A 23790-nucleotide genomic window follows, 5' to 3' on the forward strand; every position below is an offset into this window, starting at 1 on the left:
GCAAGCTGCTTGTGTGTTTGTATGTGCGCATACTGGCGACGCGTACTGTGCAGCAAAAGCAATTTGCCTCAAGCAGCTGTTGTGTATGCGCCAACCAACCAAGACAACAAAAGGATTCAAATTTAGCAGCAGTAACAGCAACACAGCCACAGCCACAGCAATGACAACTGTCGACTGCCAATGCCAGAAACATTAACCCGCACTTGCAATTGTTGCTGTTGGGCATTGCTTATTGTAGCAGCAGCAGCAGCAGCAGCAACAGCTTTTGATGTTGCGCCGTCTGCAACACACACACACACACACACAGATTGTGTGATATACACAAACTGTGTTAAAATGTATGCAATAAAATACGTACGTGTCTAAATTTTAATATGGCGGGCATGTCTGCTTAGCATTTGGTTCATGGCGCACTCGGTTTATTTGACTTGCTACTTATTTATTACACAGCATAATGAAATTTCACGTATTTCTCATTTGCTGAAATGTACACAAAACAAAGCAGCAAGAAAAAAGAACAAACCAACAAAGACAGCCAAAACCAAGTTGAGGTTAATATTGAGTTGTGCTTAGAGCGAGAACAAAAGCAAATATTTAAGCTTAAGCAAGGCTAATTTCCGTATACGATATATGATTGTGCTTTTTAAAGTCAAATATATATATTAGCTGTTGGCACCTTTTCGCTCTGTGTGCCATTCATGATTGTGAAGTCAACTCAGTGACGTCTGATGTTGCCCCACGTGCAATTGAAATAAATCAGACAAAAGCTACGAGATATTGTATCGCATTCAAGCAAGCGTATTTTGACTCACTTTATGCCATTCGATTGGCATTGCTAGACGCACTTGGTTGCAGGTACACGAGCATTTCACTTCGCTTCTATACACCCTCAAGTATTTTCAGCTGTAACAATATCTGTAGAGCAATGTGCATGTGTATGTGTGTCGGAGTCCTGGCCAATATGCTATTGACTTGGAATTCGGTTCCATGAGTTTTGGAGTTGAGCTTTAAATTCAATTCTAGCTATGGCTTATGTCATTTACTAAAAACAATCTTTATTGTATTTCTCTTTGTGCATTGCTTTCGTTATGACACAATAACGAAAGCAATTCAAAAATAAATAAATTAATTCTATTGAGATTACACTTTTTCAGCTGAACAACTACTACTCTTACTAACTTTTAATGCGCCGCTCAACGTCTCGTAAAGTCGGCCACTAGTTTTATAAACTCATCTGGCTGTTCCAATTGCGGCGTATAACCTGCATCCATATACTTGACCTGCAGTTGGGGAAAGTAGTTTCTCATTCGTTTTACATTACAGCGCGTAACAAAATGCGCTCTTTGGCCTGCTATAAGTAGAGTTTCACCTTTATACGGCTGCAGTCCTTTGATTGTCTGCTCGTAGTCGCTCATAGTGTCACGCCAGCCATCGAGTATGGCTTGTGCGTTTACTGCCCAAGCGAATCTGCCGGAATGCAGCTTAAGCAGATTACGTATAACCAACATTAAGTCCATCTCCTCCTTTACCAGCTTATTCAAGTGCGCTAGTACAAATCTGCGACCCTCGGAAAGATTATACCCATGGGGTATAGAACGTTCCAGCTTTAGCATTAGCTGAAACAACTCCTCGCTGAGATAAAAACCTTTGGGCAGCGGAGCTGGCGTTATGTTTATAAATATCGCTCGCTCCACCAGCTGAGGTTGCGTGAGCGCCAGCGTCATTAAGGCTCTGCCGCCCATGCCCATGCCTATCGCTGTTATGCGGCTGAGTCGCTGATCCTTCATAAGCGCAACCACGTCCCCAGCCATATGCGCCGGCGTATGATGCGGACTATGTTGGCTGAGGCCATGATTGCGTGCATCCACTATAATGACGCGTCGTGGTCCCGTCTTGGACAAATGACGAGCTACACGACGCCAGGAAATATGCGAAAAATTCAAGTCATGCATGAACAATATGGGCGGCGACTTAAGCTGACTGTGCGGCAGTTCATAGATTTCATAGTACATGGATACGACATCCAATGCTTGGGGTATACTGTAATTAACTTTTAGAAATCCTTGCAGCGGCAAAAAAAACGATGGTAATTTTTTTAGTAGATGTCCATGTCTCATTGTTGCCGAAAATTTAGAATGTGAAGTTAAAAGCAAAACTAGACAGAATAATTCGGTAAGCTCACCAAATTAGAGTACGACTCTGTACAAAAGGCGTACCATAACATCACACCCTGAACCTCATCCTTAAAAGCAGCGGGTAGCTATTGGTAAAATTGTTGGTGATTTCAGCAATGCACGCCATTTCGTTCAAACACTTGAATTCCAGGCTATTCTCGTTATTATATCAATAAAAATTGGTACAAAAAAAAAAAATACAAAATTACCTATGACATCCCAATGTTAGTTTCAGCAATGTTTTGAGTTGTGGAAACTCATCGGGTGTGCAAAGCGAGTAACCGAACCGTACTGGAGGCTTATACGTCCTGATAGATATAGATAGACAGCGACTTAGGTTATCAACCTAACCAAGAATATGTGGCCAAGTAAACTATTAGACCCTTTTGTACATGTTTATACAGAGTCTAATAAGCTGCATAAATAAATGCAAGTTGTCGCTGGGTTTAAGTTCAAGCATATGGCAGATGACAGATATCAGCCCTAATGCACACAAATCCCAAATGACGTCATAAATAAAATGCATTTGTGTGGAAAATTAAGAAGTAGCAAACGATGCAGCAGCTCAAATTTTCATATTTTCACATTTTCCTACATATACAGTATATGTTTGTCTGTATGTGCTCACAAAGCGAATAAATCTTGGCACAGCGTTAAGACGCAGACACAAACAAATCGTTCTCAGCACATTTCCTTTTTTTGTTTTTGCTTAAGCTTTCTGACGGGATTATCGAAAAGTTTCTTAAAGTTTCTCAAGGTGCCGTCATAAAATATACTTGCTCTAAAATCAAAGCAATCTTGATATGCGTTTAATTGACTTGGCGTTGTTTGCAGCATTAGCCAGCTACATTTATAAAGAAAAGTTGCTTTCAGGTATCAGGTATCAAAGCCAGGCACTGTGGGCTGAGTCGAGTCTCGGTCTTGTGTACGACAGCAGCTCATATCCAATTTCAAGTTATTGATACAATGAAGTACTCTGCAGCTATATACACTTTAACAAATAACAATTTTGCACAGTCGAAACACAATAGAAAATACAAAGAGCAAGTAAATAAACATCCATTGAAATAAAGCAATAAGCCACAAACTATGTTTAAAGAATTTGAAATGAAATGGCATATGTAAACAGTGAGTGCGTTCTTTATTAAATGTATTCAACTTTAAGCACATCTCAATGCTGTAAAGCTTTTATATCTAAATATATATATAGATACAAGTATCTGGCACTAAGATGCCTCAGCAACTGTCTAACTACAGTTAGCAGTTCTAGTCTTATATTCTCTTATACTAGTCACTGCTATCACTGCTATCCGCGCAGGCGTTTTGAACTACATACGCCTTTTAGACAGTTTGTGAGAGAACCAAAGAGAAAAAAGGATAAGGGATGCTTTTGTATAAACAATAACATAAGCATGCAACAGTTTGATTAAGGGTATTCCTACAATCTAAATTTAAAAGTTAGATTTTTTCAGCAAATAATTTTAAAATTTACATATTATTTTTTTCGCAAAATACATAAAAATATTTGCAAAGCTTTATATATATTTTTTTTTATTTAACAAAATATACTTACCAAATGCTGTTGAGCTCTTGAAGAAAGCTTAGCTTCTGCAAGAACCTTGAAATGCTTAGACGTTTAGCGAAGACAACAACCACATGGTTTATGTACATGCAAAGAGCTTAAAGATTACGAGGGAATTTCTGTTCTTACATATAGAAACAAAAAATTTGTTAGATATTAATAAATAATTAATTAATATATGGATGAATATAAATATAATAAAAATCATACCTACAAACGTACCTAATTTTATAGTAATTTTTTAAACGTATAAGTATGTTAACACGTTGTGTACATTTTTTTACTCTCGTTTATCAGTAAGAAACTATAAAGTAAAAGTGAAAAATTGAAAAAATTTATAAGCAAAACAAAGCAATTTTACTTTTAAGAATTAAAGTAAAGCACTAAAGCAGCAAACTTAAGTTCAACAAATTGCCACAGCTTAGCGCCACCCTTAGCCGACAAGAACCAATGAAAACCACGCAAACTGTTGCCAATCCAAAATGGCCGTCAGACTTGCAACAGATGCTGTGTGCAAAAAGGGGTGGCGAAATCCAATAAGTCCAACTAGGCGAGTTCAGCTTGTAGCAGCAGCTGCTGTTGGATTTTATTCCAATTCGGGCTTCCAAACAGAACAGACCAAAGGTCTGCGATCAAATCAGAATAGAACAGTATATAGCTTGGCAAGCAATGCAGCATCCCAGCGAGCAGCCTACCTACATGCCAGAGGTGCCATTTCAGCCACTTTGGGGACAGGAGGCGCCACCACCGCCGCCAATTGTGCCCTATCAGGAGCTCATTGCAGGCTTTCCCTGTACAGATTTGTGTGAGTGTTACGAAATAATGTTCACTAGAGTTTTAGAATTAATGAGTTTTTATGCTAACAGCGCTTTGGCAGCGCTCACAAGTTGCGCCGCTTGTTAGCCAGCGACCCACCAGCAACGGACGCACCAATGGCAGCTCCAGCTCATCAAAGAAAACACGTCGCCGTATAGCCTCCATGGCTCAAAGACGTGCGGCTAACATACGCGAACGCCGTCGCATGTTCAATCTGAATGAGGCTTTTGATAAGCTGCGTCGCAAGGTGCCCACTTTTGCGTACGAGAAGCGTCTGTCGCGGATTGAGACATTACGTCTGGCCATTACATATATAGGATTCATGGCGGAGCTGCTCAGCGGCACGCCCACCAACTCGCACAAATCTCGAACAGATATTTATGGTGGCCTAAATGGACATCATCATGCAGTGCCCAATGGACCCCCAATGCATCCACATCATTTGCATCCAGCTGCCTATCAGCGGGACTTTGCGTCACCCTACAATCATAGCCTAACATAAAGTGGGGCGAAGATTTACTGAAGACAGTGTTAACAATAACCGAAGACAATAGAGGCTATACCTTCCCAGAATTGCAAATTGTAGTTGTTAGAGCTTTGCATTAATGAAGCGCTTTACTTTATCAATAAAAATCAAACTATAAAAATGATTATCAGGCATTCATAAATTTCTCTGATAAGCGCACTCGACAATATTCTCATAAAATGCATGTATAGGCGCTAGATTGGACATTAAAGACTTGTCATCAAAGAAACAAAGAACTTAAAGTTTTACTTTAACTTTGTTCAGGAAAGGTATTTAAACTTCGTATTGATGAAGAGTGTGCCTGGCTGATTATCGGACTTTTTTAACCAAACAAGTGCAAATAAACTTTTGTCACAACACAAAGGCAATGACAGTTGTATCCCAGAAGTAAAGCTAAAAGCATGTATAAACCCGCACTGTGCACACAAATCTCCAGCTACGGCCAGCCAGCACCCAAGTGGCTGAGTCAGCAAGAGCTGGAGCGCTTGATCATGCAGGAGGCGAAGGAGTATCGTGCAATTAACAGCATTTACACCAAGACGGAGCAGTTGACGCAGAGTACACTGCGGGTGGAGGCACACGCAAAAATGGCGGGTGAGCTGATGGTTAAGTGATAACGAAAACAATACAATAAACGCTTATGCAATCGATTAGCCAATCCCCCATCACGCATCTTCAATTTCCTGGTGAAGTCAGCGCTAGTAAACAATGATGCAGCCTTAAAGTTTGCGAGAGCGTACAGCTTTGAGGTGGAGTGGCATATGCAGGAAGTGGTACTGCCAGCACTGGTGCAGCTCTACAATGATGTGGATGAGTGTCAGGTGTTTAGCGCTGCCATCTTGAAGCCGAAGTTGGCCCTAAAGACGGAAAGCCCGAACTGTTTATATCTGGAATCCTTGCAAGCTAGCAGGGGATATCGCGTGGCGAATCAAACTAAAGGCTTAGATAAGCCTAATATGCATATGATATTGACCAAACTGGCTGCCTATCATGCTGCCACAGCGTGCTATCTACAGCTGCAGCCAGCAGCATTAAAGGAGCTGCCCAAGCTGGACCACCAGAGCCACCAGAAAGACGAATTCCTTGCCGAATTGCAGCTGCGTTTTTATGAGAGCCTGCGTGCAAATAATTTAGGACATTACGAGGATAAGATCGTAGGTTTACATAGCAACTATTTTATATTTAAACACAGCTTGCTATTGTCTTACAGAAATCATTTCAAGAGTCTTTACTAAGTGGCCCTGAGCCAACAGACTTTAAAAAATGTTTTAATGTCATTCTTAATGGCGCTTGTTGGCCCAACAACTTGCTTTGCAATATCAATGCCTTTGGTCATATTAAGGACTTAAGATTCAATGATTTTGGATATGCCACATATGGTCCGGCCATCTATGATGTGTTACAGCTGCTCTTGACAGCACCTGCTGATAAAACTTTCGAATTTGATGGCTACTTAAGATATTATACCGATCAGTTGACCGCACAACTACAAAAACTTAATTTCAAGGGTAAACTGCCTACCTTAAGCGACTTTCAAGTGGATATACTAAATAGCGCGCACTGGTGTAAGCAATAATTTCAAATTTAAAACCATGACTATGAATAATATTCCCTACTTTACAGGCTTTGAAATCGTAACGGAAATATTGCCCATTGTACAAACCAATTGTGATAGTGTATCTGTATTAGATATATTTAAATCGAGTGAATATTCAACCGATATACAACAGTTGTTGCCTTGGCTGGAAAATCGTGGATACTTAGAGCAGTAGAGCATGCAATTTATTAATAAATATGATAAGATCTAAATTGTATGTAAGCTACTGAACTTATTAGCTATCTTTCAATTTGGTTCTTGATTCTCTAAGCCAATTACAAAATCTGTTTTTTTATAGTTGAAAATCCACCAACATCCACCTGATAATCCAACATAAAAAACCAAACCACAGTAAAACTTGATTTGCGTGCGAATTGTTACAGCTGCAACACATGTTGATGCCACAATGAAGTCACATTGCCACATAGAACAGTAGCAACTATAGCCTATTAGACAACGTTTGACAACGTAAACAAAGCGTAAAATTATTATTAATAAATAAAGTTGCAGGGGCTGCAACGCACTGACAATTGTTGAAACAACCCTCGGGCAACCAAAACAAGTGTAACACTCCAAGGGCGCACGCATGCAATGAGCTAAGAGTTATGTGTCTAAATACCGAGGAATTTTTGCGTTCAACGCCCAATTTTCCAAAGATTAGCGCTAACAATCACCCCTCCAACAAAATGCAATTGGAACAGAAAGCAAATTAGTTTTGGGAGCATATAGGAGGGTTGGGATTAGCGATGGTTTCGTGTCACGAGAAAAATTTAATGCCTGATATAAAATTGAAATCTCTTTAAAGCAAACAATTGCAACAATTGCAACAATTGCTCAAAGCTTGTAAGACAAAATAAAAATTAAAAAAAAAAAGACAATTGAGTATTTGTATATTATTTATGTACCTTTTTAATATAATAATAATATAATATAATACTTTAAAAAAATATCAGGCAGTAACTTTGAATTTAAGCCAATAATAATATTATTTATTTTATGTGTAGCGCATAGTTTTTGATTTCAAGGTTTTTATATTGTTTTAACTATACATTTTAAAGTTAAGGCTCTTTCATCTCATCTTATTGTTAGTAATATAAACTTATTATAATAAGTTTCTTCGGAATTTTTGTGCATATACAAAACAAGCACGCGCCCATCTCTTTGAGGATTGCATTGCCTCAAAGTGTAACAGTTTGTGACCCTTCCATGTCCCCGATTGATGCTGCAATATGTTTTGATGAATTTGTGACACTTCATGCCGCATTAAGTTGGTCGGTCAACTATAATTCGAGGGTGGTTAAGCTAACTTGACTCTTTTCAATGAAGTGTGCTCACGTGTCGGTGCTTAGCAGCTTATGTCAAAGTCAAATATAAACGAAGATAGTAGAGTACTTAGTATTTACGCTAAGCTTACACTTGACCACCTGCTGCGCGTGAGAATCTAAGAAAAAATGTAAATTAAACCAATCTACTCTTTTTATTCAAAATTGTATCTCTAATAGCACTCGTGAGCGCCGCGTGTTGCTCATTAATTGATTCCCATAGTAAATCAGTGTGCTAAATTAACAAGGCTATGAACAAAACCCGAACCCTAGCTCAGTTACGCGTAATCCCTAGCAGGGGCATCCCTTAAGCAGTTATTGCATACATGTCAAAGAACAATGACAAATTAATTGAATTTTGCTACAATTTTCTGCAAAAAATACTTGCAAAAATCTGTGCAAAAACCCAATAAATTGAAACATTTTGATAGATGGATCTTAATGAAAACTAACAGATGTTAATAAGTTGCATTAATTTGAAGTCTTTCATTTCAGCGTTATAGAAGTGATCACAGCCCTCACGTAGTGAAGCTTTCAAAGCTTGCAAGAATTTAACAAATAAACGAAATCAAGAACAAAGCTTTCAAGTCTAAAAGCTTGTAAGTAGAAACTTGTTTATTTATGTTTTTATTTTAGTAAAATTTTAACTCTCTTGGCAGCAACATGGACTCTGCAGAATTGATACTGCCCGACTGCTTGAATCAGTCTATATTTGTGAATATACTCCAACATGATCATAAGGAATTCAAGTCAATTGTCAAATTTAATATAGAACCTAGCGGCGGCAAAGGTGAAAACTTTACTTGTTTAGTGGTACGTGCTAAATTTGTGTTGGAACTTAAAGGTAAATACTTACTCAGCCATACTTAAGCAACTCATACAAAGCTAATTTTAGATGGCAGTCAAACAAACACCTCGTACTTTGTCAAACTACTGCCAACAAATCCAAGCACACGCGATATGATTGCCAGCTGGAAGGTGATTGATAAGGAAAAGCTCAGCTATACATACCACATACCTGAGTTTGAGGCTTTGTATAGAAATGTTAACAAAGAGATTACCTTTGGCCCTAAATACTATGAGCTAAATACTATGCGCAATGTTACAGACCCGCTCATTGTATTGGAAGATCTGAGCAGGCGCGGCTTCAAGCATGCGAATCGTCAGCAGGGCTTCGACTTGGCACATACAGAGGCGGTACTTAAGAAATTAGCCCAGTTGCATGCCGCCTCAGCTGTGCGCTATGAGCTTAAGGGACCCTATTCCGAACTTTATGATCGTAATCTCTGCAGCGATGTTGACAAATTCAAAGAGTTTCGCGACAATCAAGCAAAGACTCTTATAGCTTGTCTACCGCTATACGATGCAGCGTATTTGGAGAGTGTACTGGTAAATATTTAAAGCTAATTAACGTTCTTCAACAGTTGCTTAATTTAATTTATTCTTTAGAAAACCTATACCTCTGTTGCACCAGACCAGTATCAGGCCTATGCGCCAAAATTTGAGAACGAGTTTCGTTGCCTCAACCATGGCGATTTTTATTGCAATAATATTATGTTTCAATATGATAAGGCTGGAGAAATTGTGGATACTTACTTTATCGATCTGCAAATGAGTCGCTATTGCTCACCAGCTCAAGATTTAATATATGTTTTACTTTCTTCAGTGGCATATGAATTAAAACTGCACAGTTTCGATTATTTCATAAGCTATTATCACATTCAGCTTACGGATCATCTACAACTTTTGAAATACCCAAAAAATATACCCAAATTGAGAGATCTACATACAGCAATCTATAATCATGGAGATTGGGGTAGGTAAAAAGTAATAGCTAACAAATTTCCATATCTAAAGTTCCTTTTGCTTGTAGTTTATCCAGTTATTTCCCTGCTTTTGCCGCTTATACTAATCGATCCCACTGAGAAGGCTAATACCGAGACATTATGGGATCAAGAAGCTGCGGGAGATCAACTGCGCAAAACCATGTACGGAAATCCCCTTGTCATTCAACATTTCAAGAAAATACTTCCATGGGCGTACAATCGTGGGCTTTTCGAATACAGGGAAAAAAAATAATTAAAGAATCATAATAATAAATATACTAAACACTATTACTGAATATTTAAGACTGTGTCTTATTGATTAGCTGTATGAAATGTATTTCTAACATTCTATTTGTGGATGTCTTCACTGTGTTCATCGAGATGCAAATATACAGGCAGATAACTAACCTTTTCTGAAAAGAAATAAAAAAAAATGTTTTTCTTGCCGTAAGCTTAATAAACTTAAGTTTTTATAAATAAACAAATCGCCTAGAAGATTTGCACTATTTAAAGCTGTAATGACTGTCCGCAAACGCTATTTTGGAAAGAGGTGTGAAATTTCTTTTGAAGACAGTTAACTCAATATACTTTAAAATGTTGTTGGACCAGATCAACTCCACCCCTCCTACCATCGACAACATTATGAAAAATTCTGAATGAAAGCCCTATGTACAGAGTCCTATGCTGTCAGTTGCGCCCGTAAGAAATTTCTGAATTTATTTTTGGATTTGATAGATAACTGTCCAAGTTCTAGCAAATTCATATCAAACGGTATTTCATTAAATTTGGAAAGCTTAACCATATAGATAATTACCCATGTATATTCACTGATTACTTGTTATGTTGATTTTAAAAGCTTTAATTGGCTGATGAAACTAAAGTTACCGGTTTTAACGACCTATGGCAACAGCTTTCCTATAAATACCAATGTCAATCGACTTATAAATCAACAGTCTAACGGTAATAGCACTTGCATATATGAAAATGCAACTACACACGTTCTGGGTTTATAAATCAAAACTCCTATTGGACTCGGGGTTTTTTAAGTCAATAACTAACTATACTCAACTAACTGAGGCGGAACAACAAAATACCAAACGCACAATGGCTAAAGACGGATCGACAAAGGATTTTGAGACTTCAGCTGCAGAAGCATTCAGCATATATAAATAAAATATTATAAGATCTTTATAAAGTACACATATTGCAAAAACAATTACTAATATTTATTTATTTTTATAAACTTGCCAAGTTCAACATATTTTGTATACATATCATTACCACTTAAAGTTGTTAAGACAAATTATTATACATACATATACATATGATACATAAAAAAAATTTTTTTTTATATTTCACACATGAACGCCAATTTGTGCCAATTTGAAAGTAAAAGCAAACTCAAGAATTGTTAAGCAAATGACAGACCCCAAAACATAGTTTCTATATAAACAAGAAAAATTAATTCATTATTTAATAGTCATATTCCCGACATAACTGAGAATAAATGATGAAAACTAAATTTCTTTTAAAGTAACATTGAACGGAAGTTTTTCTTGCGATTAAGGATCGGCATACCAAATTTGGTGTCTCTGCCTTATTAGGTACCCAAATCTAGAGATGTTTGAATAAAACTTCAAATTTTTGTGTATTATCCACAACTTTCGTCTGTTGTGCCGTAGAAATGAAACGACGTTGTCTAATTTGCGGGCAAGTACCGACAGATGGACACACCTTTCCTAAGGATATAAAGGAAGCCCGCAAATGGCAAAAGTATCTGAGTGTCTATGTGCCTGCCGAGATGCTGCGTAGACACAGTTGTATCTGTAACAAGCACCTCAGTCGTAGTCAAAGATGTGCAGGTGGCATGCATCCTGGGCTGCCCAATGATATAAATGAGCCTCGCTTATGTGTGACTTTTAAGGAATCAGATGTTATAAAATATTTTGGTGCATCAAACGCTTCCGCTTTTGACGCGAACCTTGCCAATGGGTTGCAGCCTGTTAACACAGGTACATTTCTCCGCATTGAAGGTAAAAAACTAAACATCGGTGGCACCCAGAGCAGCACCTCGGTAAACTCATACAGTCCACAAGCAATGCAGTCACACAAGAGACCCGTATTTGGGTACAATAACTTAAATTTTCAATCAACTAGTGGCTCATCATGCATGAGCACAAGTTCCTCCTGCCTAAGTGGCAGCTCAAAAAATCCTGTACGGATTACGTTAGGGGCGCAACGAAGCTCTAGCGGCTCGGTGATGGGCTCAACTCCAAAGCTCAGAAGACGCAAGGAGTATCAAGATTGTCAGTGCTACTTACAACCTTCATGTTGCGATCAGGAGGTGCAATGTCCAGCAAGAAACCGACCCAAGCCAACCACAATGGATTGCAATGAGCCACGGCGTCCACCATGTCCACTAGCATCGCCAGCTCCAACAGCGCCAAATGGTCTGTGTGCTCCAAAAGTTAACGTTCTCATTATGGGTGGCTCTATGCTACCCACATACTACAACTCCAGTGCATCTGAGCCGTGTGCCTCTCAGTTAGAAGTCTGTGTTTTGGAGTCTGATTTTACACAAGAGCGAGCTGTATTCGCAGACATTGACCAGCCCAAGTATACGGTCTGTCGTGCCACTCCCCTGCCAGCAACCACAGAGCCCAAGTGCAAATGTGGGAGCAATAGTTCTACGGATGTTTTGGTGCTAGGCTTAGAGCAGCCAGCAGAATCCGAGCAATGTCTTTGCAACCATGCTTCAATTAACAAAACATCAAGCAGTCGTGGTCCTTCTAAACAGACTGCTCCAGCAGCTTCAAGCAGCCGTCGTCCATCCAAACAGGCGACAGCGATGGCGCTACCTTCAAACAATCACGAATTGGCGCAATGCATTTGCGACGAGGTCCTAAATAATCAAGGTGCTGCGAAGATGAAGTCAAACAGCCGTCGTCTATCCAAACAGGCAGAGCTGGAGCAATGCATTTGTAACGAGACCATAAGCTGTAATCCTAATCAAAGTGCATCGAAGATAAAGCGCTCTGAGTTCAACCAGTCGGCTTCAAGCAACCGTCGTCCACCCAAACAGGTTACAGCGATGTCAAGCAATAAGTTAGATCAATGCATTTGCGACAAGTCCATAAACTGTAATCCTAATCAAATTGCAGCGAAGCCGAAAGCCGCTTTCAACTACGTAGCTTCCAGCAGTGGTCCAAATATGTCATATCCCGGGAACAGCATTGAGTTCATGAAACAGCAAAAGGCGCGCATGGACGAGCTGGAGTATCTATTGGCGCAACAGACACGCCTACAACAAACCATTCAGGCAAAAATCCAACAATTAAAGACCACAAACTCTTGAGCCGCAGCAGACAGACACCAAGAGTGACAAGGACTAAAATATAAGTACGTGACGTATACGTAATTCAAACATACCATACAAACATATACCCCATCTAAGCAAACGGCTTCGAAAAATTAGTTTTAAATTTACTTTGAGCTAAAAAATTTGTTTTGGATTTTACCGTGTTCATGAGCCGTCGTTGTGTGGTCTGCGGCAATGAAACCGTAGAGAATCCATGCCCCCAAGTCTACCACTATCCAAAGACTACAAAGGAGGCACAGATATGGCAGCGCAGCATGGGCGCCTTTGAAACCAATGTTGAATGCATCAAAAAATATTGCTGCGTATGTATAGATCATATACCACAATTTGTGGAGATGGCCAAAGAGCAAGCCGCTCTCATCGAAGCCAAATGCAAAAGGGCAAAGGAGATCTCCCGATCGGTCAGCGTGCTTTTGCTGCCAGGCGCCGTTATGCGACCAGATGGTGTTGAGAAGCGAGCACAGCAGGAGGATGATTGCCTGGATGGAGAAATCATTATACTTAAGTCAAGTCTAGCAGATGCTGCTAGTTCAGCTGCTGCTATAGATCTGCCGGAGGTAACGTTGCTGCGCACACCAGTGGACAATAATGAGGACTCAAAAAATAAGAATGACAAAAATAACGTAAAAAAGAATGAAATGCAATGCGGCGACATTGGAGACAATTGTACGGATGTTTTGCTGCTGGGTTGTAGTAAACAACCGCCACCAGAATGTCCCTGCAAGTGCAAACAATGCCCCAAATCAAACAATCCACCTCAGGAGTCTAATTATTGTCAGCCCCAGTCAACGGATAACTCGGAAGTAACTTGCGGTTGCTCACATGAGCGTCAAATTCGTCAGGAACTGGGCGAAATTATAAGGCAGCAGCAGTGTCGCATCTGCGAATTGGAGTGCATGTTGGCGCGTCAACAAGATTTTCATTTAACGCTGCAGAAGAAAATCAGTAATCTGTATAGTTTACATGGAATGAAGGAAGAGTCATAATTCAGTTTTCTCAAGGCTCTTACACAGCCGCAGACAAACACTGTAGTGCCATTTAACAGTTAACATTTTAGTTGAACTCAGAGATGAATAAAATTTACATGTCCTATAGAAGCCTAGGCCAAGGGGTTTATTCGTTTAACACGCCACACATAATTCAAATATTAATCCTTTAGCTTAAGCAGCAGACTGAATGACATCTGTGTAGAGTTTCACTTTGGTGGCAATGCTCATATCGACATATTTGTCACCAATAGAAACAACTAAACCACCAATGATGCTGGGATCCACGCGAGATGTGATCTTCAGCGTCTGGTTGCTCTTCAAGAAGGACTAAAATAAAATAGAATAGTGGTTAATGCTAATAACGCAAATATCAGATAAGTCTCTTACCTTCAGAGCACCCTCCAATTGCTTGCTTTGGGATGAGTCCAATGGCTTGGCAGTAACCACTTCACAGACCACTTCGCCGCGATGAGCAGCCATAATGGTCTTGAATGCATTAATAACTGTATCCAGCTTCTTCAAGCGTCCGTTATCAGCCAACAGACCCAACAAGTTAGCTGTAGCTGGGGCAAAACTGAGCTTAGCAGAGGCTTCCTTCAAGGCCGTAGCCATAACTTTCTTGTTGATGATGGGGCTGGTCACTTGCTCGCGCAGCTTCTTGTCGCTCTTCATGGTTGACTGAAGTGCGTTCAGATCCTTCTCCACCTGATCCAACTGATTCATTCTCGACGCAGCCGAGTACAAGGCAGTGGCATAGCGACCTTCCAGGCCGAACACCTGCACTGGTGGCTTGACAGTCTGCGTGGCAGCGGAACTGAGAGCACGGCTCTGAAAGTATTAATATTATTACAGTAAAGCACAATAAATTCAAATTGGACTCATTGTTTTTATTGGTTAACATTGCAAATTACATAACCAATAAATCCGCGTTAGATAATTTTTTTGTTGATGTCAAGGCGTTGCGGCTTTGCTCCGAGCATTTTATACATTCGCACACTTTTGTAGCACTTTAAAATTTAATATTATCATTTATTTATTACTTAAAACCTACCAAAACTGCCAATTTATTGAAGGAGGCCATTGTTAATACCTTGCACAGAATTTTTCAGCTAAAAATCGCAGCTGCAAAACAAGGTTGCTTTTATTTTATATTTATCGATTTGTCATGGATGACAGTGCGTTGTTCTGCTACAGCGTCGCATGAATCTCACTCCCGTACAAAATATCATGAAGTTACCCGCCAACCTTTCAGATGAGAAACAATTTACAATATGTACCAAAAGAATAGAACACAAGCAAAGCTGATTTATATTCACTTTTTATTTTTGTATTTAAAAAAACCGGTCTTTTTGTAGATGGGATTTTTCGGAAATACGTATTTGCTTAAAACATATTTGTTTAACTGTCTAAAGGAGCTTGTATTTATATTTGTGTTTCAACATAAGGGATTATGTTGTTCAGCGCATTATCTTGTCCGACTATAACCACACAAAAAGGTAGAGTTACATGTGGTAAAGTACTGTGGACAACTAATAAGTGAAATTTGAAATTACGCACGGATTACTTATCATCTGAAAAGAAATAATCAGGTTAAAGTACACATAACTCTAGAACTTCTTTGTTTGCGCTACCTTCATCTTCGATTTCGTCTTCTCCGTCATCCTCACCGTCGTCATCATCAAACGCTTCCTCCTCGTTGTCTTCATTATCGTCTTCATCCTCGGGCTCCACTTCAATATCAGGCACTAGATAATATTGCAGCGGATTTGGCCATAGATCATCCTTTATTAGTTCGGCAATCTCATCATTGACGGGATCAGCATTGTCCGAGAACCAATCAAAGAAGGTCTTATAGTCAGAGTTCCGTTTCTTCTTGTTGCCATAGGTTTTTGTCAACAACTGTTTAAGCAAATTCTTTCCCTCCTTCCATTGAATTGGCGTACTTGTCGACGCGGGCCACTCACCATTTTCAGAGGCTGCTAAAATTAAATTAACATCGATAATTGCTACTACTATAAATCTATAAGAATATGATTACCACTCACCAGCCGAATTCAAATGGAATTCCTTGGTGAGAACTTTGTTTTCAAAATAAGGATTTTCATCAAAATGGAAATTGATGCGATAGCCAGATTTTATATCTTCGAATTCCTCAACCTCTAATTTATTTAAGGCGTGCAAGCATTCCTCCTCCTCCTCATCCAGAATGCCAGATACTTGTGGGTGGTTGATGAACTAAATTAAAAATAATACAATCAAATTTTAAACACATGCTAATTAGTCGACGGTGTAATCGATACCGATAGCTAACCTTACTGTTTTAAAAACGAAAAAATCATTGTAGATACATATTATGAGCTGAATTATACCACAATTAAAGATTGTTTTTTATTTATAAAAATTCTTTGAAACAAATGTTAATTTCCGCGCCAGACGTTTATCGATACACACTCGCAAAGAAACACACGCATACACACACACACACACACACGTGCGCAAAAAAAGAGCGGTGCGACCGGTGGAAACAACAGCGCCATAGGAAGCAAGATGAAAAAGAACAAACGCAAAAGGTTCCACGAATAGAGAAAATTTTCTTGCACATGTAGTAGACATGTAGCAAAATCAATTAACGCTTTAGTTTTATAATTCTACACACACTACATTCAATTTCAGCAAAGAAACATTAATTTCGCATTCATACATATGCTAAACATGCAAATCATTGGCAGCTGAGAGAGCGATATTGCCGCCATACTATGTTCACATGCATGTACTTACAGAAGTAACCCAAAAGTTGGGTATCCTCTTGACAAGCTCACTCCTCTTCTCATAGCAAGGCTTACGCAGTTTATTGTATTTCTGCTCCACTTTTAATATTTCCTCGCTGGCTTTCTCGTTCAGGCTATCAATCTCATTTTGACAGGCATCTATTAGCTCCAACGCCTCAGACTCCTCCTCGCTTGGACCGGCGGATGAATTACCATCGGCAGGCTCCAACTTTTGTCGCTTTGGTACGCTCGACATGTTGTTCTTTTTCTAAACTTTTAGTGTGTAATTTAAGTTAAACGAATAAATTATGCTCGCACAATTATTTAACAAAGTACAGTCGAGAATAGAAGCCGACTTTATTTTACACTTTGTGCGCGTTTGCAAATTCTGTGCCAAATGTGACCAACTGAAGCAAACGTAAATATACGGATTCACAAGGTTACACAAAGTTTATATCGACTACATTTGTAATCGAATATTATTTATTCATGACTAAAAAACGCACAGTGTCATTTAGTGGCTTTAAATCGCCGAAAAATAAATAGAAACGACAACTCTAATTAATGTTGAGGTGTAAACGAGCTGGAAGATTCACTTTATAATTTTATATAGACAACGCTTTTATAAATATTAAAATCATGGCCACGGCTGAAGCACAAGTCAATGTGAACACAAATTTGCAAAAGCAGGATCTTACAAATTTGGTAAGTGTGCAAAAAAAAAACCGTGGAACAAATCAACCTGGATACATTGACACCGTACGCGTCTTTGCTTAAAATGTAAATGCGCTACAATCCAAAGGCAAATGCGACGCTATGCAGCAGCAATTCCTATATGAAAATTCAAATTATTTGATTGTAAAGCTAAATAGGACGTATTTTTGCTATAAACATTCTATTGTTGTTGCCAAGAGACTACAAAAAAGAAAGCCGCTAGTACTAGTAGAAGAAAAAATGCAGCACGTGGCGGTAGTGCTACGCTTTGTCAGTATTGTTAGGGTTTTCCCTTATCTGTGCAGCATGCAACTCAACTAGGCTTGGATGTTTACTTGGAGTAAACAAAATGGAAGTCCAATTAAATTTAGCTGATCATCTGTTGCCTTCAAAAGCTGATGCAATTCTTAGTTGACTCTAACCTCAAAATGTACGGCTTTTTAGTACTCATACTCATGCAAAATCATACATAAATATGTGTATGTGTGTGCGTGTGCGCGTATGTGTAAAAATGTTTACAGGGCGGTTTTGGGCGTGATTATTGTGAATGGACTGCTTGTGGGGGTGTATAAGTTCTGTTCTCCCTTAGAGTATAACTAAATTTATGTGTTTTATAGGAAATCAGCAATCTAACACCGTTGTCGCCCGAGGTGATCTCTCGCCAGGCCACAATCAACATTGGCACAATCGGACATGTAGCGCATGGTAAATCTACGGTTGTCAAAGCCATCTCCGGCGTGCAGACTGTGCGCTTTAAAAATGAGTTGGAGCGAAACATTACAATTAAGCTCGGTGAGTGTCATTTTAAAATTGACTTATAACGATTGTTATTTTTAATCATAGTTTTAACAACTTAATTTTAAAATATATGCCTTTAAACCCAAAACAAGATGGAAAAATTACAATTGCCTTTTCCATACCTAAGCACTAAATAACTTTTAATCATAAAATATTAACCAATTGCTGACGACGGCACAAAACGCACTCAATTGCTCGAGATCTCATTATCGTTTTAAAAGTAATTTCAATAATACAAATATATGAAATGTTAACGGATTTGCGGCGCTCAGAATTCATAATTTTCTAAGTTTTATTGTTTCTTTATTTTAGTTTTTAAGAATTTGGTTTAAGCGTTCTGTAAAATGATTGAAATGATGACTTAAATTGCTGGATTAGTCGCCCAACACAAGCACTGTGTCGTCGCCTTAGTAGTTCGGATTAGATCTCATACTCTTTCTGTCTTCTGTATGTAAACTGTGAGAACTTTAAATTTGATTTAAATTGTTTGCTAGTTTCTTAGAGCTTTGCGTATTGTTTCACTTTTGTTTTGATAATCCAGCAATTTAATTAATTGAAGCCAATCTTTTTCTTCTTTTTTTTCGTTTTATCGTTTTGTCCAACGACGCGCGTTAAATACCAAAACAAAAACAAACACATTGTCATTTGCAGAACGCTTAAGTGAAATGAAAATCCAAAAACTTTTAAGCTCCAAGCATGAGCGACGCAAATACGAACTCAAACAGCGAAAAATACTGCAACGCCGTGCCGAACAGCGCAGGGAGCACTGCAGCGTAACGACAAGCAATGCCAATAGACAACCGTTGTCCACACTACTGTTGCGTCCCAGGCGCAGCACAAGCCAGTGCTCCTTAACTCCCAGCAATAGCAGTGGTTATGGCAGCGTATTCAACGGCGATGATGTGACCACCAGCGCCGCAACGCACACTAAGCTAGCACAAAGAGATCTTAAGCGCAAGCGCAGCAGGTTACTGGAACGATCTTCACCTGTCCCGAAACGTACCAAGACAAATGACGGCAAACAGACGCCCAAGGGCGAATATATTCTAGAAAATATTGAAAGCGTAGAGGTTTTAGGCTCACGATGCTCGTGGCTCTTCTATGTCAAGTGGCTAGGCTATGAGAGCAAAGACAATACCTGGGAGTCGTTTGATAATGTCGCCGATTGTGCGCAACTGGAGCACTTTGTGGAGCGTCAGATGCATTTCTACGACAGTTTCATAACTACTATAACCAGTGAACTGCAGAGTCAAATGGTCACCACCACAGTTGCCGCTGATATGGAGGACTTTAGCATGTCGGATGTAGATACATTTGAGCCATTATGCTTGCATTTGGATCTTATAATGTTGGCGCAATATCGTGCCGCTGGCAGTCGCAGTCAGCGGGAACCACAAGTCATAGGCGCGCGTGCCTTAAAGAACATGCGTTTGCAACGCTGTTACTATGAGCGACGCAAGCAGCTGCAGACGTTGGCTCAATTTGAAGCGCGCATGAATAACGTGGAGCTGCCAGCACCGCCCATACGCGTGTGCAATGATGTGGACTTTGATGTTGTTGATGAGAGTTTTGTGTACATTAAGGAGAATATACATAGCGCCAGCGTGCCGCGACCAGCGCCTGCACAACTGGGTTGCAATTGCCACGAGCAAGAGGCGGGCGAATGTTGTCCACGCAGTCGCTGCTGCGCGCGTCTTGCGGGCGAGCTCTTTGCCTATGAGCGAGGCACGGAACGCATGCGCTTGCCACAAGGCAGCGCCATTTACGAATGCAATAGTCTGTGCATGTGCGACGCCAATTGCTCAAACCGTAGAGTGCAACATGGTCGCAAGCATGCGTTGGAGTTGTTCAAGACCAGCAATGGACGTGGCTGGGGAGTTCGCAGCGCCCACTCTCTGCGCAGGGGCGAATTCATCTGCGAATATGTGGGCGAGCTGATTACCAGCGATGAGGCAAATGTACGTGGCAAGGCCTACGATGACAAGGGTCGCACCTATCTGTTCGATTTGGATTACAATACCGCTGCGGAGAGCGAGTATACAGTCGATGCAGCAAATTATGGCAATATTTCGCATTTTATCAATCATTCATGCGAACCCAACTTGGCTGTGTTCCCCTGCTGGATTAATCACATGAACGTTGCCATGCCACACTTGGTATTTTTCACAATACGCAACATTACAGCTGGCGAGGAATTGAGCTTCGATTATATACGCGCTGACAATGAGGATATACCCTATGAGAATCTTTCAGAGGGCGCGCGCATTGAGTGTCGTTGCGGAGCCAGCAAGTGTCGCAAAGTTCTATTTTAAACTAAAGAAATTATTTATTTTTTTTTTTTTATTATAATTTGTAATTGGCCTAACATCGAACACTTATATTATTTTATTCAACAGCTATTGCCATTTGTTGAATAAAATAATGACAAAATACATTTGAATTCTTTTTTTCATTTTAGTTTATTGTATTTTAAGCAATAAATTTTATGCCTTATGCCTTAATTGTATTAATTTGTAAGGAATTATGTATAAACCACTTATTTGATCAATGAAACTATGTATTAATATGAATTATTGTATCTATAATTGAATGTTAAGTTATTTCAATTGGAATTGCAAATAAATTATATATAATCAACCACTCAGATTATACGTCATATATTTAGCAGGGAGTGTAGAGCCTTCTAAGTTATATTTTAAGAATTATATATTTCATTTAAAATACTTATAGAATTTTATTTTTTTTTTTACATAAATAAAATGATTTGATTTTAAATATTATATGTATATATATTTATTATAATTTGGACTTTATCATTTATTATTTTTTCAGGCTATGCCAATGCCAAAATCTATAAATGCGATAATCCCAAGTGCCCACGTCCGGCCAGTTTTGTATCGGATGGCTCCAGCAAAGACGACAGCATGCCATGTGCGCGTCCCGCTTGCTCAGGTCGCTTTAGATTGGTGCGTCATGTCAGTTTCGTTGATTGCCCCGGTCACGACATTCTTATGGCTACTATGTTGAACGGCGCCGCTGTCATGGATGCTGCGCTGCTGCTTATTGCCGGTTAGTCCATGTGAATTCTAGACAAAACAATTTAGTTTACATTTTTATTTCTCTGTGTAGGCAACGAGTCATGTCCACAGCCACAAACATCGGAGCATTTGGCGGCCATTGAGATTATGAAACTGAAACAGATTTTGATATTGCAAAACAAAATTGATTTGGTGAAGGAGAGTCAGGCAAAGGAACAGTACGAGGAGATAACCAAGTTTGTACAGGGAACTGTCGCCGAAGGCGCACCCATTATTCCAATTTCTGCCCAGCTCAAGTACAACATCGATGTGCTCTGCGAATATATTGTCAACAAGATACCTGTGCCCCAGCGCGACTTCAATACGCCACCTCGTCTAATTGTCATACGTTCGTTCGATGTGAACAAGCCTGGCTGTGAGGTGCAGGATCTCAAGGGCGGCGTCGCCGGTGGCTCCATATTGAGCGGAGTCCTTAAGGTCGGTCAAGAGATTGAAGTACGCCCCGGCGTTGTGACCAAGGACAGCGATGGTAACATTACCTGCCGTCCCATCTTCTCACGCATTGTATCGCTGTTTGCTGAACAAAATGAACTGCAGTATGCCGTGCCCGGGGGTTTGATTGGTGTGGGCACCAAAATTGATCCAACGCTATGCCGTGCCGATCGCTTGGTTGGTCAAGTGCTTGGCGCTGTTGGCCACTTGCCCGACATTTACATTGAGCTGGAAATTTCGTATTATCTGCTGCGTCGCCTGCTTGGTGTGCGCACCGATGGTGACAAGAAGGGTGCACGTGTGGAGAAGCTGCAGCGTAACGAGATTTTGCTCGTCAACATTGGATCGCTGAGTACCGGCGGCCGCATCTCTGCCACAAAGGGTGATCTGGCCAAAATTGTGCTCACAACGCCTGTCTGTACGGAAAAGGGCGAGAAGATTGCGCTCAGCAGACGTGTCGAGAACCATTGGCGGTAATTATAATTATCATCTTATTATTTAATTCACATTACTAATTGTTTGTTTTTGGTTGCACTTACAGCTTGATCGGTTGGGGTCAGATATTTGGAGGCAAGACAATCAACCCTGTGCTGGACAGTCAACCGAGCAAGAAGTAGATAACCAATTAACATCGAGCTAATAAGACCTGCTCTAAATTCATATAAATACTTTATACAATTTTAAGCGTTTCGAGTGTGTATGTGTGTGTACACAACTTTACAAACGGCTTGTCATTTTAGCGATTTGTTGAATTTATACAACTGCTGCTGCATTCTGTCTTTTCATAAAAAAATCCTGCGTCGTTGTCCTCCTTCACGTCCGTTGAAAGCAAAACAAAAAAAAAAACAATAAAAATTGAAAAAATATATATAAACAACAGTTCAGCCTACAAACAAATCAGGAACATAAGCAAAATTATTAAAGAAGAAAAGTATGCATACATACCTTAATTTATTTAAATTTTGTATGTATATAAACAAATTTTCGCGGGCAATTGTTATACACAAGAAATATAGCAAAAGCAAGCATTGCAAGTAACTAATAGGTTATTACCATACATTTACAAAATAACAGATCGGATATGTCGTAAAATTGTTTTTATGATTTAAATACGAAAGAAGAAAAAAACAAATAAAAAACAAAACACGTATGAAATGATGATACGCATTTTTACAACTAAACAAGGTGTTTTTTCTGAAATTAACTCGGGGCATAAAATTTAATTACAGTTACAGGTATTTAATCAATTTATTTATTATAGATCATTTTTATTTTAAGCATTGTAATGAATTTCACATTATCGTTTTTGGTTTTTTTTTTGTTTTGAAACATGACACTTGAATTAATATTTCTATTTTTATTTTGTAAGTTACATGTATTATTTTGAAACAAACTTATACCTTTTATTTTTGCATTGAATAACTAGCGCACACTAATTTAGTTGTAAACTACAATTTGCATGTACGAATATTTCATGTTTTAGGACTTTCACAAATGAATTCAATATCAATTAGCTTAGTTATTAAAAATTCGTACTTAGTCAAAAATTTACATATACATACATACACATACGAACTACTTTGCGTTGCATTTTGTTTTCATTTTGAATTCATTCAATTAAATACTAATGAGATTGAAATAATTAACTTTGCTTTATATTTGTTGTATGCGTTGTTTTCAGTACGCCTTGAACAGAGATACATACGTTTCACTTATAACTAAAATCTAAATTAAGTACATTAGGTGTTTGTATAAATTTGACTTATAAA

General features: G+C 39.2%; 8 protein-coding genes across 10 annotated transcripts; 5 read left to right on the forward strand and 3 right to left on the reverse strand.

Annotated features, from left to right (window-relative positions):
* Positions 1-1189: 1189 nt before the first annotated feature.
* On the reverse strand, positions 1190-2161 carry LOC108602441 (protein ABHD11). The gene is made up of 2 exons (XM_017990563.2): positions 1370-2161; positions 1190-1280 (listed from the first exon to the last, which is right to left on the reverse strand). Exons 1-2 carry the CDS (start codon positions 2115-2117, stop codon positions 1231-1233), a joined length of 798 nt encoding a protein of 265 aa, XP_017846052.1. The 5' UTR covers positions 2118-2161; the 3' UTR covers positions 1190-1230.
* A 2220-nt stretch (positions 2162-4381) lies between these two features.
* Positions 4382-5188, forward strand: LOC108602670 (protein Fer3). Its single transcript, XM_017990815.1, has 2 exons — positions 4382-4561; positions 4623-5188. Exons 1-2 carry the CDS (start codon positions 4426-4428, stop codon positions 5072-5074), a joined length of 588 nt encoding a protein of 195 aa, XP_017846304.1. The 5' UTR covers positions 4382-4425; the 3' UTR covers positions 5075-5188.
* Positions 5189-5426: 238 nt separating this feature from the next.
* On the forward strand, positions 5427-10113 carry LOC108601597 (CG18765). Its single transcript, XM_017989497.1, has 8 exons — positions 5427-5692; positions 5753-6252; positions 6309-6663; positions 6722-6866; positions 8668-8861; positions 8913-9406; positions 9467-9833; positions 9891-10113. Exons 1-8 carry the CDS (start codon positions 5500-5502, stop codon positions 10094-10096), a joined length of 2454 nt encoding a protein of 817 aa, XP_017844986.1. The 5' UTR covers positions 5427-5499; the 3' UTR covers positions 10097-10113.
* A 1397-nt stretch (positions 10114-11510) lies between these two features.
* Positions 11511-13100, forward strand: LOC108604049. The gene is made up of 2 exons (XM_017993311.1): positions 11511-12948; positions 13005-13100. The coding sequence occupies exons 1-2, from the start codon at positions 11528-11530 to the stop codon at positions 13078-13080; spliced, it is 1497 nt and encodes a 498-aa protein (XP_017848800.1). The 5' UTR covers positions 11511-11527; the 3' UTR covers positions 13081-13100.
* A 245-nt stretch (positions 13101-13345) lies between these two features.
* Positions 13346-14296, forward strand: LOC108604050. The gene has a single exon (XM_017993312.1). The coding sequence runs from the start codon at positions 13369-13371 to the stop codon at positions 14206-14208; it is 840 nt and encodes a 279-aa protein (XP_017848801.1). The 5' UTR covers positions 13346-13368; the 3' UTR covers positions 14209-14296.
* Positions 14297-14309: 13 nt separating this feature from the next.
* Positions 14310-15368, reverse strand: LOC108604052 (ATP synthase subunit O, mitochondrial). Its single transcript, XM_017993315.2, has 3 exons — positions 15263-15368; positions 14599-15039; positions 14310-14538 (listed from the first exon to the last, which is right to left on the reverse strand). The coding sequence occupies exons 1-3, from the start codon at positions 15290-15292 to the stop codon at positions 14383-14385; spliced, it is 627 nt and encodes a 208-aa protein (XP_017848804.1). The 5' UTR covers positions 15293-15368; the 3' UTR covers positions 14310-14382.
* Positions 15369-15521: 153 nt separating this feature from the next.
* On the reverse strand, positions 15522-17378 carry LOC108604051 (protein SET). 2 transcript variants are annotated; one of them, XM_017993314.1, is made up of 4 exons: positions 16990-17378; positions 16257-16446; positions 15843-16187; positions 15522-15782 (listed from the first exon to the last, which is right to left on the reverse strand). In XM_017993314.1, exons 1-4 carry the CDS (start codon positions 17233-17235, stop codon positions 15772-15774), a joined length of 792 nt encoding a protein of 263 aa, XP_017848803.1. In that variant the 5' UTR covers positions 17236-17378; the 3' UTR covers positions 15522-15771. The 2 variants fall into 2 exon arrangements, with proteins under 2 accessions (XP_017848803.1, XP_017848802.1); XM_017993313.2 differs by having other exon boundaries at positions 15843-16190.
* A 156-nt stretch (positions 17379-17534) lies between these two features.
* On the forward strand, positions 17535-23192 carry LOC108604343 (eukaryotic translation initiation factor 2 subunit 3). Of its 2 annotated transcripts, XM_017993771.1 has the most exons (5): positions 17619-17684; positions 18311-18485; positions 21324-21560; positions 21621-22494; positions 22563-23192. In XM_017993771.1, the coding sequence occupies exons 1-5, from the start codon at positions 17619-17621 to the stop codon at positions 22636-22638; spliced, it is 1428 nt and encodes a 475-aa protein (XP_017849260.1). In that variant the 3' UTR covers positions 22639-23192. The 2 variants fall into 2 exon arrangements, with proteins under 2 accessions (XP_017849259.1, XP_017849260.1); XM_017993770.1 differs by lacking the exons at positions 21324-21560; positions 21621-22494; positions 22563-23192 and adding an exon at positions 19143-20818 and having other exon boundaries at positions 17535-17684.
* The last annotated feature ends 598 nt before the right edge of the window (positions 23193-23790 follow it).

The sequence above is a fragment of the Drosophila busckii genome, chromosome 3R (genome assembly GCF_011750605.1).
Source record: "Drosophila busckii strain San Diego stock center, stock number 13000-0081.31 chromosome 3R, ASM1175060v1, whole genome shotgun sequence".
NCBI lineage: Eukaryota > Metazoa > Arthropoda > Insecta > Diptera > Drosophilidae > Drosophila > Drosophila busckii.